At 34.1% G+C, this 19038-nt stretch overlaps 1 protein-coding gene across 1 annotated transcript; it reads right to left on the reverse strand.

Annotated features, from left to right (window-relative positions):
* Window positions 1-1838: 1838 nt before the first annotated feature.
* On the reverse strand, window positions 1839-18501 carry LOC124357914 (G2/mitotic-specific cyclin-A-like). Its single transcript, XM_046810030.1, has 6 exons — window positions 18175-18501; window positions 7391-7810; window positions 7065-7288; window positions 6466-6670; window positions 3977-4227; window positions 1839-2575 (listed from the first exon to the last, which is right to left on the reverse strand). Exons 1-6 carry the CDS (start codon window positions 18337-18339, stop codon window positions 2527-2529), a joined length of 1314 nt encoding a protein of 437 aa, XP_046665986.1. The 5' UTR covers window positions 18340-18501; the 3' UTR covers window positions 1839-2526.
* Window positions 18502-19038: the final 537 nt, after the last annotated feature.

Here is a 19038-nt window from a genome sequence, read left to right on the forward strand (position 1 = left end):
GTTCTGCTTATCACATACTATTCAAGCACATTACCAATTGTCACTTTTACAAGGAGTCTTCTCTTCACAACTAAAAAGTCACGGTCCTCCATTGTATAATTGTGAAAAGAATGAAACAAAAAACTTTAGACCTATATATATTATTTACTCCTACCTTCTCAAGGTGGCGTTAGCAAGACTCATCCGACTTCTTACCAAAAATGGCCCTCTTACTTAGTGCCAACAAGGGTTTGTAAAATAGAGGTCGACTTTGATAGGACTGGCTGATTTATTGGAAGAAATGATTGGTAACCTTATTAGGATAAGTGCTTCTAGAATATTAATGGCCCTAATAGTACAGCATTCGATTTTTTGGGCCCTGACCTTATTCTCACAAAGTTCAATCCCCAGGTTGTCTGTGGAGTCGCAGGGCACATCTGTCGTTTGCCAGTTGCCTTAATCATTAAACCAGGTCTCAGATCGCTAAATTGACTTGTGCTGTGAAGGGAGAAACATGTAAAGCAAGATTACCTCCACTTCCTGTGACCAGAGGTTCAGGTGCTGCTAGGATCTGTCTTGGGACCGGTGATCTTCATATTATCACCAAAGTCTTTTCTTTGCACATTAGCTCAATGAAAAATCGTATATGTTCGCTGATGACACGACTATTTACAATACTTAATTTCTGTTTTGGGTTTTCAATAGCCAATAAGAAAGTATCTGTCCCTGAAAATTTATAAATATCTTTTATTTAAAAAATCTTGATCTGTTGTGATGAATCTGTTAGCAAGGCAATCTAATTAACTTGATTATTAACAAGGATTATATGAAGCAGAGACGTGGACGTGGACTAAAAATGATTTAAGCAGATTGCAAGCTGCAGAAATGAGATTTTTAAGAGGGATAGAGAAGACTACAAGAAGAGATAGAATAAGGAACGAAATAACCAGAGAAAGATTGAAGGTAGTTTCACTGCAAGAGACAATGGAAGGAAGAAGAATACAGTGGATGGGGCATGTGAAGAGGATGGGAGATAATAGAATGCCTATAATAGCACTGGAGAAGGAGGAAGGAGGAAGAAGACCAAGAGGAAGACCGAGAGGAAGATGGGAGGACCAAGTGTGGAAAGACATAGAGAGAAGGGGACTACAGAAAATACAGGTGGAGGAAGAGGAGACCTGGAATGATAGACAAAAGTGGAGGAGGTTGTGTACGACGACCCGTGATAACGGAAACGTCAGATGATGATGATTAACAAGGCTCTATGGTAGGATAATGAAAAAAGGTGGTTAATACGAAAATCACAAGGCTATAAAATATCATAATGAGACTAATATTATTTATAATTACGGTTTGTTTATTTCAACTTGTTTTTTTAATTATAATCATTGTGTGAAGTAATTGAACAAAATACAATACACCACACTTAACAAACTATACGCAGTAGAACATTAACTGGTTGTGAATTTTTCATTGGTATTGCATTGAATGTGGTTAAGACATATGACTTGTTTACAGGAAAGGCAATGTGAAGCCAATGGGCGGTTGATCCGCAAGATGCCTACTGAATCAATTTTCGATCAACATAGTGTGATTGGACTTGACATGAAAATTTAAATAATATACTGATTTGTATGGTATGTAACACACGTTTAATATATCTTACAATAAAATGGATTGTCATGGCATTGTTTTCTATTAAATAAAATAAAATATGATGGGTTAAAGTAACTATGACAACTTCTTCCTTAAACACTATTCTGAATCAAATAGAATAAGTTAAATTTTCCTTTGGAAATAAAAAGGTTGACATATAATTATGAAATTTAGGATTGTAAAGAACTTCATGACGACACCAGTTCACATCAAAAGGTCAATCAGTATTTAATTCAACACAACAAAACAAATTAATTGACAAGTGTAGAAATGCACAGGAGCATAAATAATCGAAACTTACCTTTGTTATTATTATGAAAACATACATTTAATTACAAAAGTACAAAATTAAACAATAATTAAAATGATCAGAAAGATAAGACTTACAGCTAGTGTAACAAAACATGGAAAGTGAACCTCACATTGCAGGTGAGGCACTAGCTTTTGTACTGTCAACAAATATCACTACGGCACTATTGCAGAACATCAACGCTGCACCAGTTACTGAGTTACAAGTGTACACACTTTTGTACAAATAACTTATATTTACATCACCAGTATAATATTATGTAATACATAACAAGAGTAACTAAATTAGAGACAATTAAAGCCAAAAATTATGTTTATTGGTATTCAAAATACATTAAAATCAAATTATGTATAAGAAAACAAAGAACAATGAATTTAGTATAAAAATCGCCAAAAATATTAAAACCGATAAAAATTGTTAATAAGGTTAAAATTCAAGCGTTAGCAAATAAATAAAAGAAATATTGTAAAACACACAATACATGCAAGAGGTGTATAATTAATTGTGTAGATGTGGGGGCTCTTCTTGTCATAGTTGGTTAGTTACACCACCGTTCAGAACAAGGGATCATAGTTTGGGTATCAAACTAGCCTCAGCGCCTTTGGCTTCACTTCGCTTACTTTATGCCACCTGTAACAGATTTACAATACTCTCAATTAACAGAACATTTCAAGGTAAAAAAATATTTAATCAACTATGAATATTTTATATATTTATTCTTCAGAATAAGTAGCAATCAAAGTTCATTGTCTTTAACAAATTTGTGGGCAGACCACTAAATGATTATCTCAAAAACTATAAGTTTTCTTATAAAAATGGTAAGAAGCAAAAATAAAGATTTAAATAACACAGAGATTGGTTTTTTTTATTTTTGTAGGTGGTATATAACCCGAGTTATAGCTCTTTGAAGTTGAAGTAGATTTCAAGATAGCTAAAATTGAAACGTTCAAGGTCATTTAGCGGAAAAAATGAAAGGTGTTTTTTTTTTTTTTTTATTTGACTATGTCTATAAATTGAGCACTGGGGCACAATTGAGTAAAGGGGGGCAACTAAACATTTTCAAATACAAACCCCTATCATGTCTCAAGTTTTTATACACGTCTCGCACACTGTCAAACAGCCGAAGGTGAACAGTTTGAACACCTGCTACATTAAAACAGGTAACTGTTTTTAAAATTTGCGTTAGTGTTGACTCATGTTACGATAAACAGGACAAGACAGTTACTGATTTTATTATTGTAAATTTGTCATAAAATCTGTTAAAATAAACGTAGAGACCTCTAGTTTGCATTATTGGATATCTTTTTTTATTCCCTTTAAAATGAGGGGTCACATGATAGGGGTTTGTATTTGAAAATGTTTAGTTGCCCCCCTTTAGAAAAGGGGGGCAAAATTTTCAACAACTTGAAAAATTAAAAAAATATGTTATAATACGTAGGGTCAAGTTTTCACATAGATATCTTGGACCGTTTAAATTATATCCAGGTGTGCCAGGACATAAAACTCACTCTGTACACACACACACGCACGCGCGCACACACACACACATCTCAATTTATTCATATATATACACACACATGTATACAATAGTTGGACCACAGAGTAGTTGACAAAAAAATAATTTCGAGGGAGAGCAGAGAGCATTTGTTAAGCAAAGTGAAGGTTCATTGAGAATTAGTATCTGGTATAGTCGGTATATTTCTAAAACTGAATAGAAGAACGTGTGGTATGCCTCATGAAAGTGACGAGAATTAAATACTTTACTATAGATCATCATTTTATTTTATTTTTAGCACACATCGAAACATAACTTTTGAAGTTGAGGGTCAGATGAGGTGGTAAGCAAATGTTCAAGTAGATCCAAATTACGTGAGAGATGGACATGAACTTCACTTACACAGTATGCAGATAATTATTTTATTGAAAATTGTAATTTGTCCTGACTGTTGTTTAAAGAGCATTTATATATCCAGTTTTAAGATAACGTAAACTATTATTTTATACAACGTAGAAAAAAATTTGAATACTCACTTGTTTGTCTTGTACTTGTCACAAATGGCCTGCTGGGGCAGAGAACTGGCCTTGCTGTGGGTGACACAGAGGTGGGCGACGCAGGGGACCAACTGGAGGAGTGAGTAGCCAGTAGCCTTCTGTAGCTCAGGGGACCAAACATCATCGTACTCCAGGCAGTGTCGAGCCACCACCAGCGCAGAACTGGCCACCACAGACGGGAGGTATGCCAGGTACGGATCTCCCTCCAGCAGTGTCAGCTCACACAGATACTGTCAACAGCCAGATTCCTCGACATATAGTTGCTGTGAATATTGTTTACAGCACAAATACGATATATAATGCAGTAGCCTTCTGTAGCTCAAGGGACCAAACATCATCGTACTCCAGGCAGTGTCGAGCCACCACCAGCGCAGAACTCCCTTTCTAACAATGTCACATGTGGGGAGTTGCGGTTTTAATATTTTGAGTTACGATGCTCAACAATATTGTTTGATTGGCCAAAAAGTAGGTCTCATTAACCTACAAACATTCCCAAATTTTTCTTTCATTTGGTCAAACAGTTTAGAAATTACAGCGTTGTTCACTGACTTTTGGATGACCCTGTATAGTTACTTAATTACATTTAAACACATACACCAATATTTAAAACTTTTATTTTTGTTTGGCCTTTTGATAGCAAGGCTATCTTTGTCAGAAACATCACAAAAGTAAATATGTAGTTACTGTGGATACTGTTTACATCAAAGTTGAGGTTTATACAGGGTCATCAAAAAATAATGCCTAGATTTTAAATAACTGTCATAAAAAAACTATTAAAGGTAATTTAAAGGTTGTAGTCTTAAAATGTGCGGAAAGAAATAAATTTTTTTTCTTCATACCTTAGTATGTTTCAATGTGAGCACCGTTCGTTGCCCTGCAGATATCAAGTCTGTAGTCAACTTCCTGCCACGTGCGTCCAATCATATCTGGCGTAACAGTTAAGATTGCAGAAGAAATTCGCTCCCGAAGATGGTCCAAATCCCGAATCTTTTCTGCGTAAACTATATTTTTTATGTACCCCCAGAAAAAGAAATCCAAAGGGGTAAGATCAGGACTTCTAGGAGGCCATGAAATGGGGGCTGCTCTACCAATCCAACCGTTTGGGAAGCGTGCGTTTAGTGCAGCGCGTACCTCGCGATGGTAGTTGGTGGAGCCCCATCTTGCATAAAAATGATTCGCTGTCCAGTCTGTTGTTCGATATCGTCTAATTGGGGGAACACAAACAGTTCAAGCATGTCCAGGTAAACTAGGCCTGTAATGGTTTTTTCTACAAAAAAGAAAGGTCCAATAACTTTGTCATGAAATAACGCGCACCACACATTGAGTTTGGGAGAATCACGCACATACTCGTGGATTTCGTTTGGCTGTTGCGATCCCCATACACGGCAATTGTGACGATTTACACATCCATTTATGTGAAACGTAGCTTCATCACTAAACAACACTCTCTGTAGAAAATTTGGATTATCATCAATTTCATTTAACATAAAACTTGCAAATTCAGTTCGTTTAGGGCGGTCGGTAGGTTTTATTTGCTGTTTTATCTGAATTTTATACGCATGAAGTTTTAGCCGTTTGTGCAGTACATTTTGTATTGTTGTTTTTGGAATGTTTAGTTGAAGACTTCGTCGAGCAATGGATTTTTTTGGGCTCCTAACACAAGATTGCCGGATACACTCAACATTCTCTTCTGATGTTCTTGGTCGGCCTGGTCTAGATTTTTTACCGACGGTCCCTGTTTCCCTAAACTGGTTAAACCATTGAACGATAGCTTTGTTATCAGGTGCTGTTTGACCCGGATATGTTCTCCGAAAGAGCCGCCGTACACTGACAATTGACTTTGACTCCGCGTACCAAATCACGCACTGTGCTTTTTGTTGCACGGTCAACATCGTACTGAGCGGTGGCGCGTCTGTGGCCGGCTGACCTTGACGATTGCGCAGCTTGTCTGCGCATCACAGAGACAGGGAAACACAATCAGACGAACTAAAAACAAAACTTGCGTTCACCAGTTATCGTCCAGTGAAAGAATTACTCATTTAACATGAAAGGTTTTGATGTTATAATTTTATTAAATCTAGGCATTATTTTTCGATGACCCTGTATTACAGTACACAGTTTGCAGTAGTTACAAAGTATTTCTGCAGTACTTTAACTGGCCATGGTTACATTTAATCAAATAATTCTCCCTCTGTGAGTATAGGAGAGAAATCAAACAGTTCTAAAACAAGCAGGATTGATATAAACAAATAAAGAATCTCTTCATTCACCCAAACTCTCAGCTGACACAATATTATATAAATATAAAAAAATGATATCTGTCACACAACTAACAAAAGAAGAAAATCAAGTGACCAAGTTACATCTGAGCAAATACTAATATTATGTAAATAATATCTGTAGTATCAGATAACGACGTACAGCAACTGTACAACTTTAGACATCAGAAGACCACTGTGGATACTGACCTGAGCCAAGCTGGTGAGGCGCAGGGAGAGGTTGCAGTCGACCGCGATGTGCTGTAGGAAAGCGTATATTGTCGGTACAGAGATGTCGAAGCCGAGCACCTTGAGAATGAGCTGCTCCATGCGCAGTACCTGCCGCTTGTTGTACGTGTCGTCAGTGATGTATACAAACTCGCCCACATCTGGAGGGTAGATTTCCTCATATTTCCTGACAACAGAATGGATTGTTAAAATAAGTAAGGTGACAAGTAGTTGTCTCGTATTCAGGAAGTGTTCTGTGAGTTGTATTGATTAACAGCAGAATACGCAATTCAATACAGACTCATACAAACAAATCTGTGTGTAAGTGTTACATCTGTATAGCAAACTGTTACAATCAGAGGGAAAATTGCTGAAGAATATGCACTTTATATCCAATGCAACTTGATAACAAAACAATATTGAAACATTTTTTTGTCAATGCCCTTAAAGGGTAAACATAACTAAATAACACTTGCCTATCACTCAAAGAATTGTTTGTTTTTTGAGGAGAACTAGAATGGTACGTAAAGAAATGTCATTATTCAATATGAGAATGAAAAGAGTAGACTGGTTGAACTTACGCAGCTACAAACATCGCAGCAGTACCGAGTAGTTGCAACTTCCCCTTGACAACTGACATGACACTGAGAAACCTGTCAATGAATGTTACGGCCAGGAACAGTGTCTCTGTCTGCAGTTTGTACTCCTCGGCCACTTCCACCAGCCAGTCCACCAGAATGGACCGCATAGAGTACGTCACATCGGGTTGTCGTCTCATGTACAATGCCTTCGCTCTCTGTCGAGACTGCACACAGAACATTCATTTTTGTAATATTACAGTACACAAACAACATTTTTAGGCAGTAAACAAACAAAGTATGTTTTAACATCAGTATTGAGTATTCACCTCCGCCTTCAGCAGGTACTGGAATATCTCTTCCCTGTATTCTTCCATGTCGTAGAGCAGCTGCAAGGACGGCTTGGAGTGTCGCAGCAGTGGGGAGCTGATCCTGACGGACTCGAGTGACATGGGCGAGGTCTCGCGTGGGCTGTCGTAGCTCTCTGACATGGCTTCTTCCTCATCCAAGAGTTCGCTCACCTTCAAGTCCTTCAGGGGCTCCCGGGGCACAGAGATCACCGCATCTGAGAGATCCAATTTCTCGTCTTTCTCATTTTCCTGCGCCTTGCTTTTGGCCTTTGGAATGACTGGCGCTTCTTGTTTGGGGTCCAGAGTGATGATATTGCCGACACTCGGTTCCTCCTCCACATCTTCGTGGATAACAAAGTCATTTCTACTTTTAAATACCTTTTCCGCTACTTTTGATTCCTGAAATAATTTAAAAGAGCATTAAATTAATTATACTACAATAATTAAAACTACATTTAAAAAATTCAAGTAATATTAAACTAAATTTAAACAAAATTAATATTAGACAAAAATTTTTAATATTTCTTACTGAATTTTGTCATCTTTAATTCCCATGATAACATTTTGGATGAAAAATAAAACCAATTTAGTTATGTCACACATTTGTTACAGTTTTATTGCATTTATTACATTTGAAGCATTTTTACTTGATTTAGATTTAAGGCTAAACACATACATTCATTGTTTTTTTTTTTAAATTTCTGTTCTTTACTAATCCTATTTATTTATCCTAGTTTTGATGTTCAGATTAAATTATGCACTTACACTACTTCTCAAAAAATTCAGTTTTTTTTTACTTTTGGACATAAAAATATAAAATATATAAATAAAAAATAACAAAAATCCAATTAATTAACAATAATTAACAAAGAACTGGAAATTGAACATTTTACAATTGAACCTACCTCATATCTAGACAAAACTAGTAGTATACTTCTGAGTATACAGAGCAGCAATTTCACAAACATTATGTTAAAATTAATGATAACAAGTAGTATTAGTATAAAAAACATTTTTATTTCTGTCATGATTTTAATTTGTTTTACTGTGGAATTTATAATTAAAATTGTGGAAGAAAGAAAAATATGTTCTATATTAAAACCTGGTGACTTCCATCAAGCATACAAGGCACCAGACTAGTATTAGCTCCAGAAGTGCACAACCCCAAAACTGGAGATAAGGTCTAATGTTTGTCATGGCTCGATATACATCTGCTAGGAATAGGACAAAGTCCATGTCTATTTTCCCCATTGTTGACAGAGAGTCATTCCTTATCAAATCACCCAATATTGCAACAATTTGTCACACACTGATTTTGCACATTTACTTATGACTCAAGAGATAGATCTGTTAAGTTTTATTGTTCTAGGATCTATACATTTTCCTGGAGGGGATTTATGTAATGACATTATGATAATCTGGCCCCAAAGAAATTTTTATAGTAAGTTTTCATACTTATACATTATTCACAGTTCCGTTAATGCTTTTGAACTACACTATTCCATGAACATCGTTAAGATATACAAATTAATTTAAGATGCTAACATTACAACAAAACTTATTTAACAAGTTTTATATGCCATTTCAATAATTTTCAAAACTTAAACTTGGGTAGATCAAAAATTTTATTAGTGCCTGATCTGTAATTTTTTTTTAATGTATCACCCAAAATTTCTGTGGAACCAAATTATTGTGATATCCATATTTTAAATACTTAATAAAAATACATACATACTATGACATAATAATAAAACATTATAAAACTTAGCTTAGGTCATAAGTTTACGCACATGAAGATAGTAGGTCGTAAGTATAGCAGTTTTACTAAAATCATTTGCATACACTGAGAAGAAGTCAATTAAAGAAAGGAATAGACAGTAGATCAGTAAACACAAGTAAATAACTTTTTTTTTATTTAATATTTCTGATCTTTTACACATATTAAAGCGAAACAGATATTTTTCTGTTATCAGAGAGGGCATACCTACATCATGCACTCAACATTTGACATGGTTTTAAGATATTGATAATTGGGTTAATTTAGTTTAACATTAAAAGCAAAAGCTTTATACCAAAACTCGGTCTAAATATAACATTAATGAAAAATATTTTATTTAATTAGAGATGAAAAACATTTCTAATATATATGCAAGGCACAGAGTATGATTTTCACCACATTTGTAACCATGCAAATCAGTTTATAATCTTCTTTAGGAGGAGATAACCGAGTTTTAAATTAGACCAATTATGGTTTGCTTATCTCTTAACATAGTTGGTGATGTGAGAGTACTCTAACATAACCTGTTTGGTGTCCTCAACGAGTAAACATTCTGTTTATGTAGAAAATGTTATATTTTAAATACATTCTGTTACTTTAGAGCATGATACATTTTCTTCTAAAATCTATACTTTAAAATGAAGCCTTCTCTGTATCAATAACACTTGGCTTCTTAAAATTATTTAAACATCTAATTTATGTACGAATTTAAAACTTCTAAGGAATTGCTTGCTTGCATTTCCCCAAACTGGATTATAGCATTAGCCAGTTTATACTGTTTGGTAAACAGTAAAACTGGTAGAATGGTTTTTTGGGCTTATACATTTTTTTAATTTGATGGTATCGGCCCTTTAAAATATTTCTTCTAAAGACTGAAAAACTAGTAAAATTTTTTACCACAACACAAGAAAGTATAAGCATAAAGAAGTGACTGAAATATAACTAAGAAAAATACATATATTTGATTTTAAAAAGTTTCTCTCCACTCACATTTTAAATGCTGCATTAATAGTATACACATATGTATATCACGAACCTGATTTCAAGATGGTCCAAATTACTGCTTTATTGGCCTACTATTCCTTAAAAATAATGTAAAATATACATTTTTTATTTCCTGTATCCAGGGAAGGTTATCTTAAAGGACAGTCACTAAAAAACTAAAAAATTACTAGAAAAAAAAAACCAAATGAATCACCTTTAAAAAAGGCACTAACTAACTGGTTGCACATATTACTGGAGAGTTTCATTACTAAACTACATAGTATAATTTGTTGTAATTTTTGATGCAGGTAAACATAATTAAGTAACTGACACTTTTTGTAATTGAATAATGTGCCAACACTTTTTTACTCAGGTGATACAGTTTTTTAATATTAAAACAATCCAAGTATCAAAATAGTCCCAGCTCAGTCGGAAGAAGTGGGTAGATATTGTGACAACTGAAGTATTACTAATTTATTCTAATAGGATTTACATATACTCATATTTTGAAATATGATCAATAAAAGATATTTATAACTAACAAAAAGTGTAGGAAATGTTATAAGCATTCCAGCTTTAGAACGAGGGGTGGTTTTGCGTCCTGTTTGGTGAAGTTATGCAAAAGTTTTCAAAAAGTTCTACCGTGAGGACAATTGCTATGAGCTGAGTCTGTATACAAAAGCTACCTAAAAGTCCAAGTGCCTCAATACTATTTAATATTGATTTACACCGACAATAAATTATCAATGGCATTTTCATTTTGTATTGATCATAAATTAATGTTAACAATAACAAAGACAATGACCAATAAAGCGATCACAGTAGAGTTTAATATAAATTAAAATTGAAAATGAATTGGTGTAAAAATTATATTTTTCTTTTATATTTGGTCTTGAAGGTTTAAGTCTCAAAGGAAAGTCTAAAAAGCAACATCAATATAAATACCATAAGGACAGACGCCTACTTCAAACAACAAGCTTCCTTGTAAAAATCCTCTAAAATACAAAAAAATCATGTACACTACACACAAACTCACCAACAATCAAATCTTATGATCAAGGTTATCGAAATTGAAATAATCTAAGTGAAATAAAGCAAGAAATACTGTATTGATCAGGCCGAATCTTCATTCTTCTCTTAAGGGGAGTTGAACGCAAAAATCGGTAAAAAAATGTTTTTTCGCTTTTATTTTTTATTTGATTATTTGATTCTTTCTGAACAATATACTGCAATCCCTAAATAAAAATAGCTTTCCGTTGAGCTTCTATGATTTTTCAAATATAAGACTACATAACAAATTTCGCATTAACTTTGCCCTCCGCCTCCTAACACCTGGTGCAAATACAGGTTAGCAGAAGTAAATGAAGAAGAAATTACCTACAATCACAAACATTCTCTACCTCAAGCTGTATTGACAGCAATAAAACCTACATACAGAGATTTGTCAAGATTAGATCTACTAAAAAAATGTCTTCACGGTAAAACCCAGAACGTGAACGAATCTTTCAACAATGTAGTGTGGAACCGTATCCCAAAAAACGTGTTTGTTGGAAGAGAGACTCTTGTATTAGGTGTTCATGATGCTGTTCTAACATTCAATGGAGGTAACATTGGAAGGATCAAGGTTTTAAAGGAGTTAGGAATAAAAGACTGTGGCAAATACACCGTAAGCACATTGAAGAGCCTCGATGAAGTCAGGATGAGGAAGGCAGATCTGAAAGCAGAGTCAATGACTAAGGAAGCAAGAATAAAGAAAAGGTGACAGTTATTAGGTAAGGAAGAGGAAATGGATGGTAGCTACTGTCCTGGAGGCTTCTAAAGGTAATATAAACTTATAATTATTTTGATTTTTTGTTTTCCGCTGTTTTTGAAAATTACCGGTTTTTAATATATATGTACCTTTTTCTCAGAAACTATAAATGCTACACACATTAAATTTCTACTGGTTATAAAGTAGCCTTTTAGAAGTATGTAGCTCTAGTTTTATCAAATTTCATCAATAAATAAATATTTAAAAAAATATTTTATCTTAAAATATAAAAATAAAAAATAACACAAATATAAAAATTTTTTTCTTTAGTTGTATCAATTATTTTACAAAGATTTTAGAGGTATAAATACAATATTATATCCTACACCTTGTGTAAAAATTTCAACTTCCTAACTGTTATGAGTTCTGAGAAAAAGGTACATAAAGTTACCTTATTTTAACATTGGGTCTTATGGACCGTTCAACTCCCCAAGGGTGGAGCAGTTGAAGATTGTCCTACAAATATCATCCAAAATGAAGATGATCACTTGGAAGACAAAGACCCAATATGGAGAGAGATGGAGCTGCTGAAGACGTTCAATAAAGACATGATATGTTGATGCGGTTGAATATCAAAACAATATGAATAAATAATCCAAAAGAATAAAGGATTTCTGGGTCTGTTACAAATGTATTTTCTATTTGTTCACTTAAGTGTAGGATTGACATATCTTCCATTTCATACATCATTAGCCTTTTGGATTCTTTTATTCAAAATATGGGCTGGTTCCTTCAATATACTTGATATTCCTCCAATTCTCTAACCTCAGATTCAACTAACAGCTTTTTATTCATAATTAAATTAATTTTTAGATATAAAAATAGTTTAACTATACAGTAATTCTAAATACCTATAGTCAGTGGCGGTTTTTCCATTTGAGCACATGAGCACGTGAGCCCCCTATGGTAAAAATATAATTAAAATACTTTCTTATTGAATCCACAACATAAATAACATTCAGTTAATACGGAGTAAACGAATTATTAACAACAATGACGCGTTAAACGCGAAGCGAATCGAGCAGAGACGCGCTGACAGTGCATGTGCAGTGAGCTGCCTGGCATCTAAGCGGGGATAGGCGAGGGGCATGCGGGGGGAAGCGGTGGGAGGAGGGTCTCATATAACAGCGTGGGTGCACAAGCCAGTAGTGCGACGGCTAGTCGCAGGTGATGTACATATAACCTCATTTCGTTGCTCTCTGCTGTGTGAATGTCGTAATGACCGCTGTTTGTGAATATTGTGTCTCTTTTGTGTTGTTTTTTGTTACAGAGATTTGTATGTGAGTGTTTTGTAATATTTTAATTATTCATTTGTTTATTATGGCAGTGACAGTAACTGAACTTAAAGAACTTAGGTTTTCTAACTTATCTCTGGAAAGAAAGGTTGAAATTAAAGTAAGTGGAAAACCGACCCCCAACTTAACATTGTTCACATAACCAAAGGTAGGAATAGAGACTTTAAGAGGGAATTCAATCAAAACGTATATACCAGAACCCCGTGGATTTGTGGATGTGAACAAAAGCAATAGATTTTATTGCTTCCCCTGTTTACTTTTTTCGAAGCAAAGTGGTGAATCTAACTGGGTAAAATATGGGGTTGCTGATCTTTCCCATTTGCAATCAAAAATCAGAAAACATGAATGTTCTCAGTCACACTTAAACTCAGTTTTAGAATTTAATATTTTGGGCAAGTTAGACATTCGACAGCAGCTAGACTGTGCTTACAGGGAAAATATTAAAAAGCACAACAAACAGGTTACTACAAATCGTTATGTGCTTTCCAAACTAATTGATTGTATTAATTTTTGTGGGCGTTTGAGTTAGCACTCAGAGGCCATCGTGAGCAAGATGATTCTTCAAATCCTGGCGTTTTTAGGGGGGACTAGTAAATTTCTCAGCAGAATTTGATGCTTCATTGAAAGAACATCTGGACAATGCAACAGTGTTTAAAGGTACATCTAAAAGTTATCCAAAACGAATTGCTTGATTGCATGCTTGCCGTTTGCCAGGACAACATAAAACAAGAGATAAAAACTACTAGGTTTTTATCGTTGATCGCTGATGAAAACTACTGACATTTCATCAACATTTCAATTAGTCATAGTTTTCCGCTATGTCTTGCCTGATGGCCAACCTGTAGAACGATTTTGGCAGTTTGTTCAACCCACTGGTCACGATGCTGATTCAATAGCTAGATGTATTAAAAGTGCAATACAAAGTGTTGTAGACGATCCAAGCAAACTTATATCACAAAGCTATGATGGCGCTAGTGTAATGAGTGGACATCATGCAGGGGTACAGACTCTTGTTAAGCAAATGTATCCCCACGCATTTTATGTTCATTGCTATGCACACCAACTGAATTTGGTAGTTGGACAGACTACAAGCCAAAACCAACAAGTGAGAATTTTTTTTTCAAATTTGAGTGATTTGACCAACTTCTTTAGCAATTCTCCACAAAGAGTTGCAGTTTTAGACACAATAGTTGGCAGAAGAATCCCTCGTGCTTCCGCAACTAGATGGAACTTCAAGAGCCGTACAGTCAAACACTGTGTATGAATACAGAGAAGATTTAATTGCTTGCATGGAGGAAATAGAGGCCTCATCACATCAAAGCAATCACTATCACCAAAGCAGGGGCAATCAGACGTATGTTAGAGGATCCCAACTTTATATTTTGGCTCGCAGTGTTCCATAAAATCATGCCCCATGTTGACATTTTGTATAATCAACTACAGCTTACATACACCGATGCTGTTGCGAACAAAGAAAAAATGTCGAAACATTTATTGAATGCATCGAAAAAGAAAGGCAAAACATGGATAGTGTCAAAATTGATGTTGATCAACTACCTATGCCTGTGAAAAGAGCCCGACGTGATGAAAATATTCATGTGACGAGGACAATTGCCGCAAAAAAGAGGTGTGTGATGTTATTTCCAATCAAATAAAAGACAGATACTCTTTTTTGACACACCATTCAGCGGTTTCTCTGTTTGATTCAAAAAAGTTCACGCACTATGAGAAAACGTTTCCCATTCAACTTTTGGAAGAAACGGTGCAGGTGTATTCATTTTTAGACAAAGAACGATTGAAAACAGAACTTTCAGTGATCTACAAACGAAAAGATTTTCAAGTCATGAACGGGACTGTGCCGTTGTTACAGTTCGTTATTGAGAATGGCTTACAGACTTCATTTTCAGAAACTCACAAACTTTTGACCATTGTTTCTACCATCCCTATGACTACTGCGGAAGCGGAACGGTGCTTTTCGACCTTAAAACGCATCAATACATTTTTGAGAAGTACCATGGGGCAAGAAAGACTAACAGCATTGGCAATGTTGTCTGTGGAAAAGGGTATGATCAGGAGTATACCTAACTTTAATGAGCGTGTAATCGATGTTTTTGCTAGGCAAAAAGAAAAGAAGGATGGACTTCAACTTTAAAAACTGTACATGAAACTAATCATCTTACAAAGAGTGTGTTTTTGGAGAAAAACTGTGTATTAAATGTGAACTATGATTTCATGAAACATTTAGTTAATTTTCAATTAGCCTATTTAACCTATTTTCAAAGTTACTTATAACCTTACATTTTTCTTTGTATTAATAAAAATAAGATTGTAATTCACATTATCTTTCTTTTATTTCCATGTTCATAAACATTTTGTGTAGCCAATAAATCAGTTATATTTGCTAATTACTTTCTGGGCTATAAGCAATTATTAAAATGCAAGTAGTCAAATATCGTTGCAAATTTTAAGGAGTTTCTTTTTACGAATTATTCATTCTACAGCACGAAATAACTTACAGTCTTGTACACCTTTTACAAACAATCAATTTGGTGCTATTAAAGAGCCTAAAAGGACTGAAATATTTTGTTTACTATTATATTGAGACGGTAACTATGTTGTCGACGTAAGTTAATTATCTAATCCTACTGTTATTTTCTTGTGTGCACCCCCATGACCACTTATCAGGAGCCGCCACTGCCTATAGTGTATTTTGGTCTGACATTTTGGTTTCAGTAGTTTAGATAACGATGAATACAATCATTCTATTGTGGTGGTCACTACTTATTACACTACAGCTCAAACTGAAACAATTTTGGCTACATTACAATAAGCGGCCACAAAAAAAAAAAAAAAAAAAAAAAACTGTAATGATAACCAATTATCGATGTAAATTGTAGAATACTAAAATGTCTGTATAAGCAATGGTTACGATACGCTGACACTGGTTTCTTTAGTAATAACTGGGAAGCAAAGTGACAACCGATTTATGATGAACCTAGCCTATTTGGGCCTAACTATAAAAGGATTTTGACCATTTTACTATAAATCACAGTAAAAACTTGTTGACACAGACTTCTGCAGACACTTAATTGAATCTCATTTTAGACCTTCAATAAAAAAGAAAACCTATTTAAAAGACTAAACTCAAGAGTAACTGTATTGCCAAAGTAAAAACATTAGACCGACACAATTATTAGTTATAATATTATTGTAAACACATTTAATTGTTTACACCAATAATTTGGTAAACATTTGAGTTGTTTATTGTTAGGTAGTTTAGTAAGTTGGAAAGATCAATGATTACCTATTCTTGTATGGCTGCTTTGTCATAATTACAAGGTCGTTTTACACCCAATTCAAATTTTTTACATCAGCAATCAATTTTACTCACTAGGGCTTCATCAAGCTGTATTTATTTGATGCTATTATTTTTGGTAATATATTTTGAAGGAGTACTTCCTATAAATATCAAATGTTTTGTAGTCTTGATAAAAGTTTCAACCGAGATAACATGTAGCATGTGATTTTTCTCAAATCACTTTCACCAGATTTTCTATTTCATCTTTAAATCTCCCACATATTTATTACAACACAAACGAATTTTCCTTTTCTACTGTAGGCTTTACAGAGATTCCTAAGAACTGCCTTTATGGGCTGGCATGATCATTCGTGATATCCCTATTGACAATCACAAGAACTTAGTAACTACTGAGAGTAAGAGAAGAATGTACTTTGGTATTAATCATAGGCCGCCATTTTTAGGACAGGAAAAAATTACATTATCGGAAAGAGCAAACTTTATTTGATGTGCTGTGAAAATTACATGGCATTATGACGATCGGTTCTTGTTTTGTGCCTTCTGAAATGAAGCGATGTTGGCAAGAAGTCCACAGTGTCTCAATCTACTATTTGTTATTAGGTTTTGTAAGTAGGTAAATACATAAGGACATATTATAAATATACAAATTTTACAAGCACTCATGTGACCTGAGCTTGATTTAGGTATTACCTTGAAAGATGTCATTTTTTCACTAGAAGTGTGGGATGGCCTAAGGCACCACTGAAGTCCATGGGCATTTCTGATTGGTACTTTCCTGACCTCAGATCACTTGCCAGATTGGCCAACGTTATCTGATTGTGAAAAAGTTATACGACCTGGGACATGATATAAATCATAGGCTAACCAACTTGAAAAAGTTATATACTAGGCAAAAATTAAAAAAGTGTAAAACTGAGTTAATAGAGGACAGTATTTTTCGGCAATCCCTGAGTAAGTCACCAGTATTCTTCTATAACAATTTGTGTTTGAGAAATTCACAAAATGTGAAGTGGGTCTTGTAAATTAGTAGGCTACCATAAATATCATTACAGATAACTTTAGCCCAACATTATTTTTCATTCATTGAGTTCCAATTTTTAACCGATCAAAATAAATAGGCCTAACCCAACTTATACCAATTATAGTTCTACCTAGATACTAACATGTTGAGGAAGAGATTGAATTATTTCCTTAATTCCTGCACAAATGGGTGAGTAGATTTACTTAAAACTAATAAGCCAATCTTTATTAGTAGTTATTTTTAATTTTATTGAAACTAATTATATAAATAGTCCTGGACCTAGGCTAACTAGTTCAGCTTTGAAATATTTTCTTAAGTTATATGAAGTTTTAAATAGTAATTCAGCTGTAGCTTGAACATTTAAACTAAGCCTATCCTAGCTCGAACGCCAAATGTGCAACGTGGAACATGCATTGGTGTACTTTCACCTGTTTAATCTTGAAAATACTAGGCAAAGAACTCATGAGTAACCTACATTGAATAGTACGCATACACCATTAGTTATGTTGCTGAAAAAGGTTAACTAAATCGTTATAGAAATTCTATTTCAAACCTACTTGTTTTGATGATCTCGTACAGACTCTTGTCGAATTTGAATTGATATCTCCTAATACTGTTCTCCTTTGATGTGTCTTGTCGTTATTCCTGATTTGATTGTTCTTTAATCTTCCAATGTTAGATATTTGATTTTCTTGATCTTCGAGGATTTGAAAGGAAGCCATCACAAATTATTTAAATTTTAAAAACTTATGTAAGGTATACTACGTTTGTAAATTAATTATACTAATATTAAACGTAGAACATTCGTTACGAATACATTAATGCAATGATTAAATGTTCGTTTCTAACTTCAGCATCAGGTTTTGTAGCGAGTGGTCAACTGGCACTGGCACTTTCAAAATTGAAATAATACGTTATAACTAAAGCCTTTTAGATCACATTTCCGTAGACATTTGAAAACTCAGTTATCTGATATGGCTCATATATACATTTATAATATTTCAATTGTCATATTTATTTCTTTTATGAACGATGTGATAGAATGCTCAAAATTAAATTAACATTAACTTGTTTTTAAGCTGTATCAAGGGAAAATTTTACTATCATATCAATAAAACAACTTTATGCATTAGCACAAAATAAGAAATCCATGTAAATGTAAAACAAGTCTATGTATATACATGCGTCGCTAGTGGTGTTTCGAATAAATTAATAAACTTATATAACAAATTAACATTGGTACAAGATTATTATCTTACATTTAAAAGAATGTACGACTATGACAGGTGTTAATACTAAATAAAATAAGCAGATCCCTGATGTTAGTTTGTTATAGTTGGATATATGAAGAGTCGTATATTATGTTTATATTATAATTTGCCAATTAGGACTTTTAATGCTGCAAACACTGTTGTAATTGA

Source organism: Homalodisca vitripennis, chromosome 3 (genome assembly GCF_021130785.1).
Source record: "Homalodisca vitripennis isolate AUS2020 chromosome 3, UT_GWSS_2.1, whole genome shotgun sequence".
Taxonomy (NCBI): Eukaryota; Metazoa; Arthropoda; class Insecta; order Hemiptera; family Cicadellidae; genus Homalodisca; species Homalodisca vitripennis.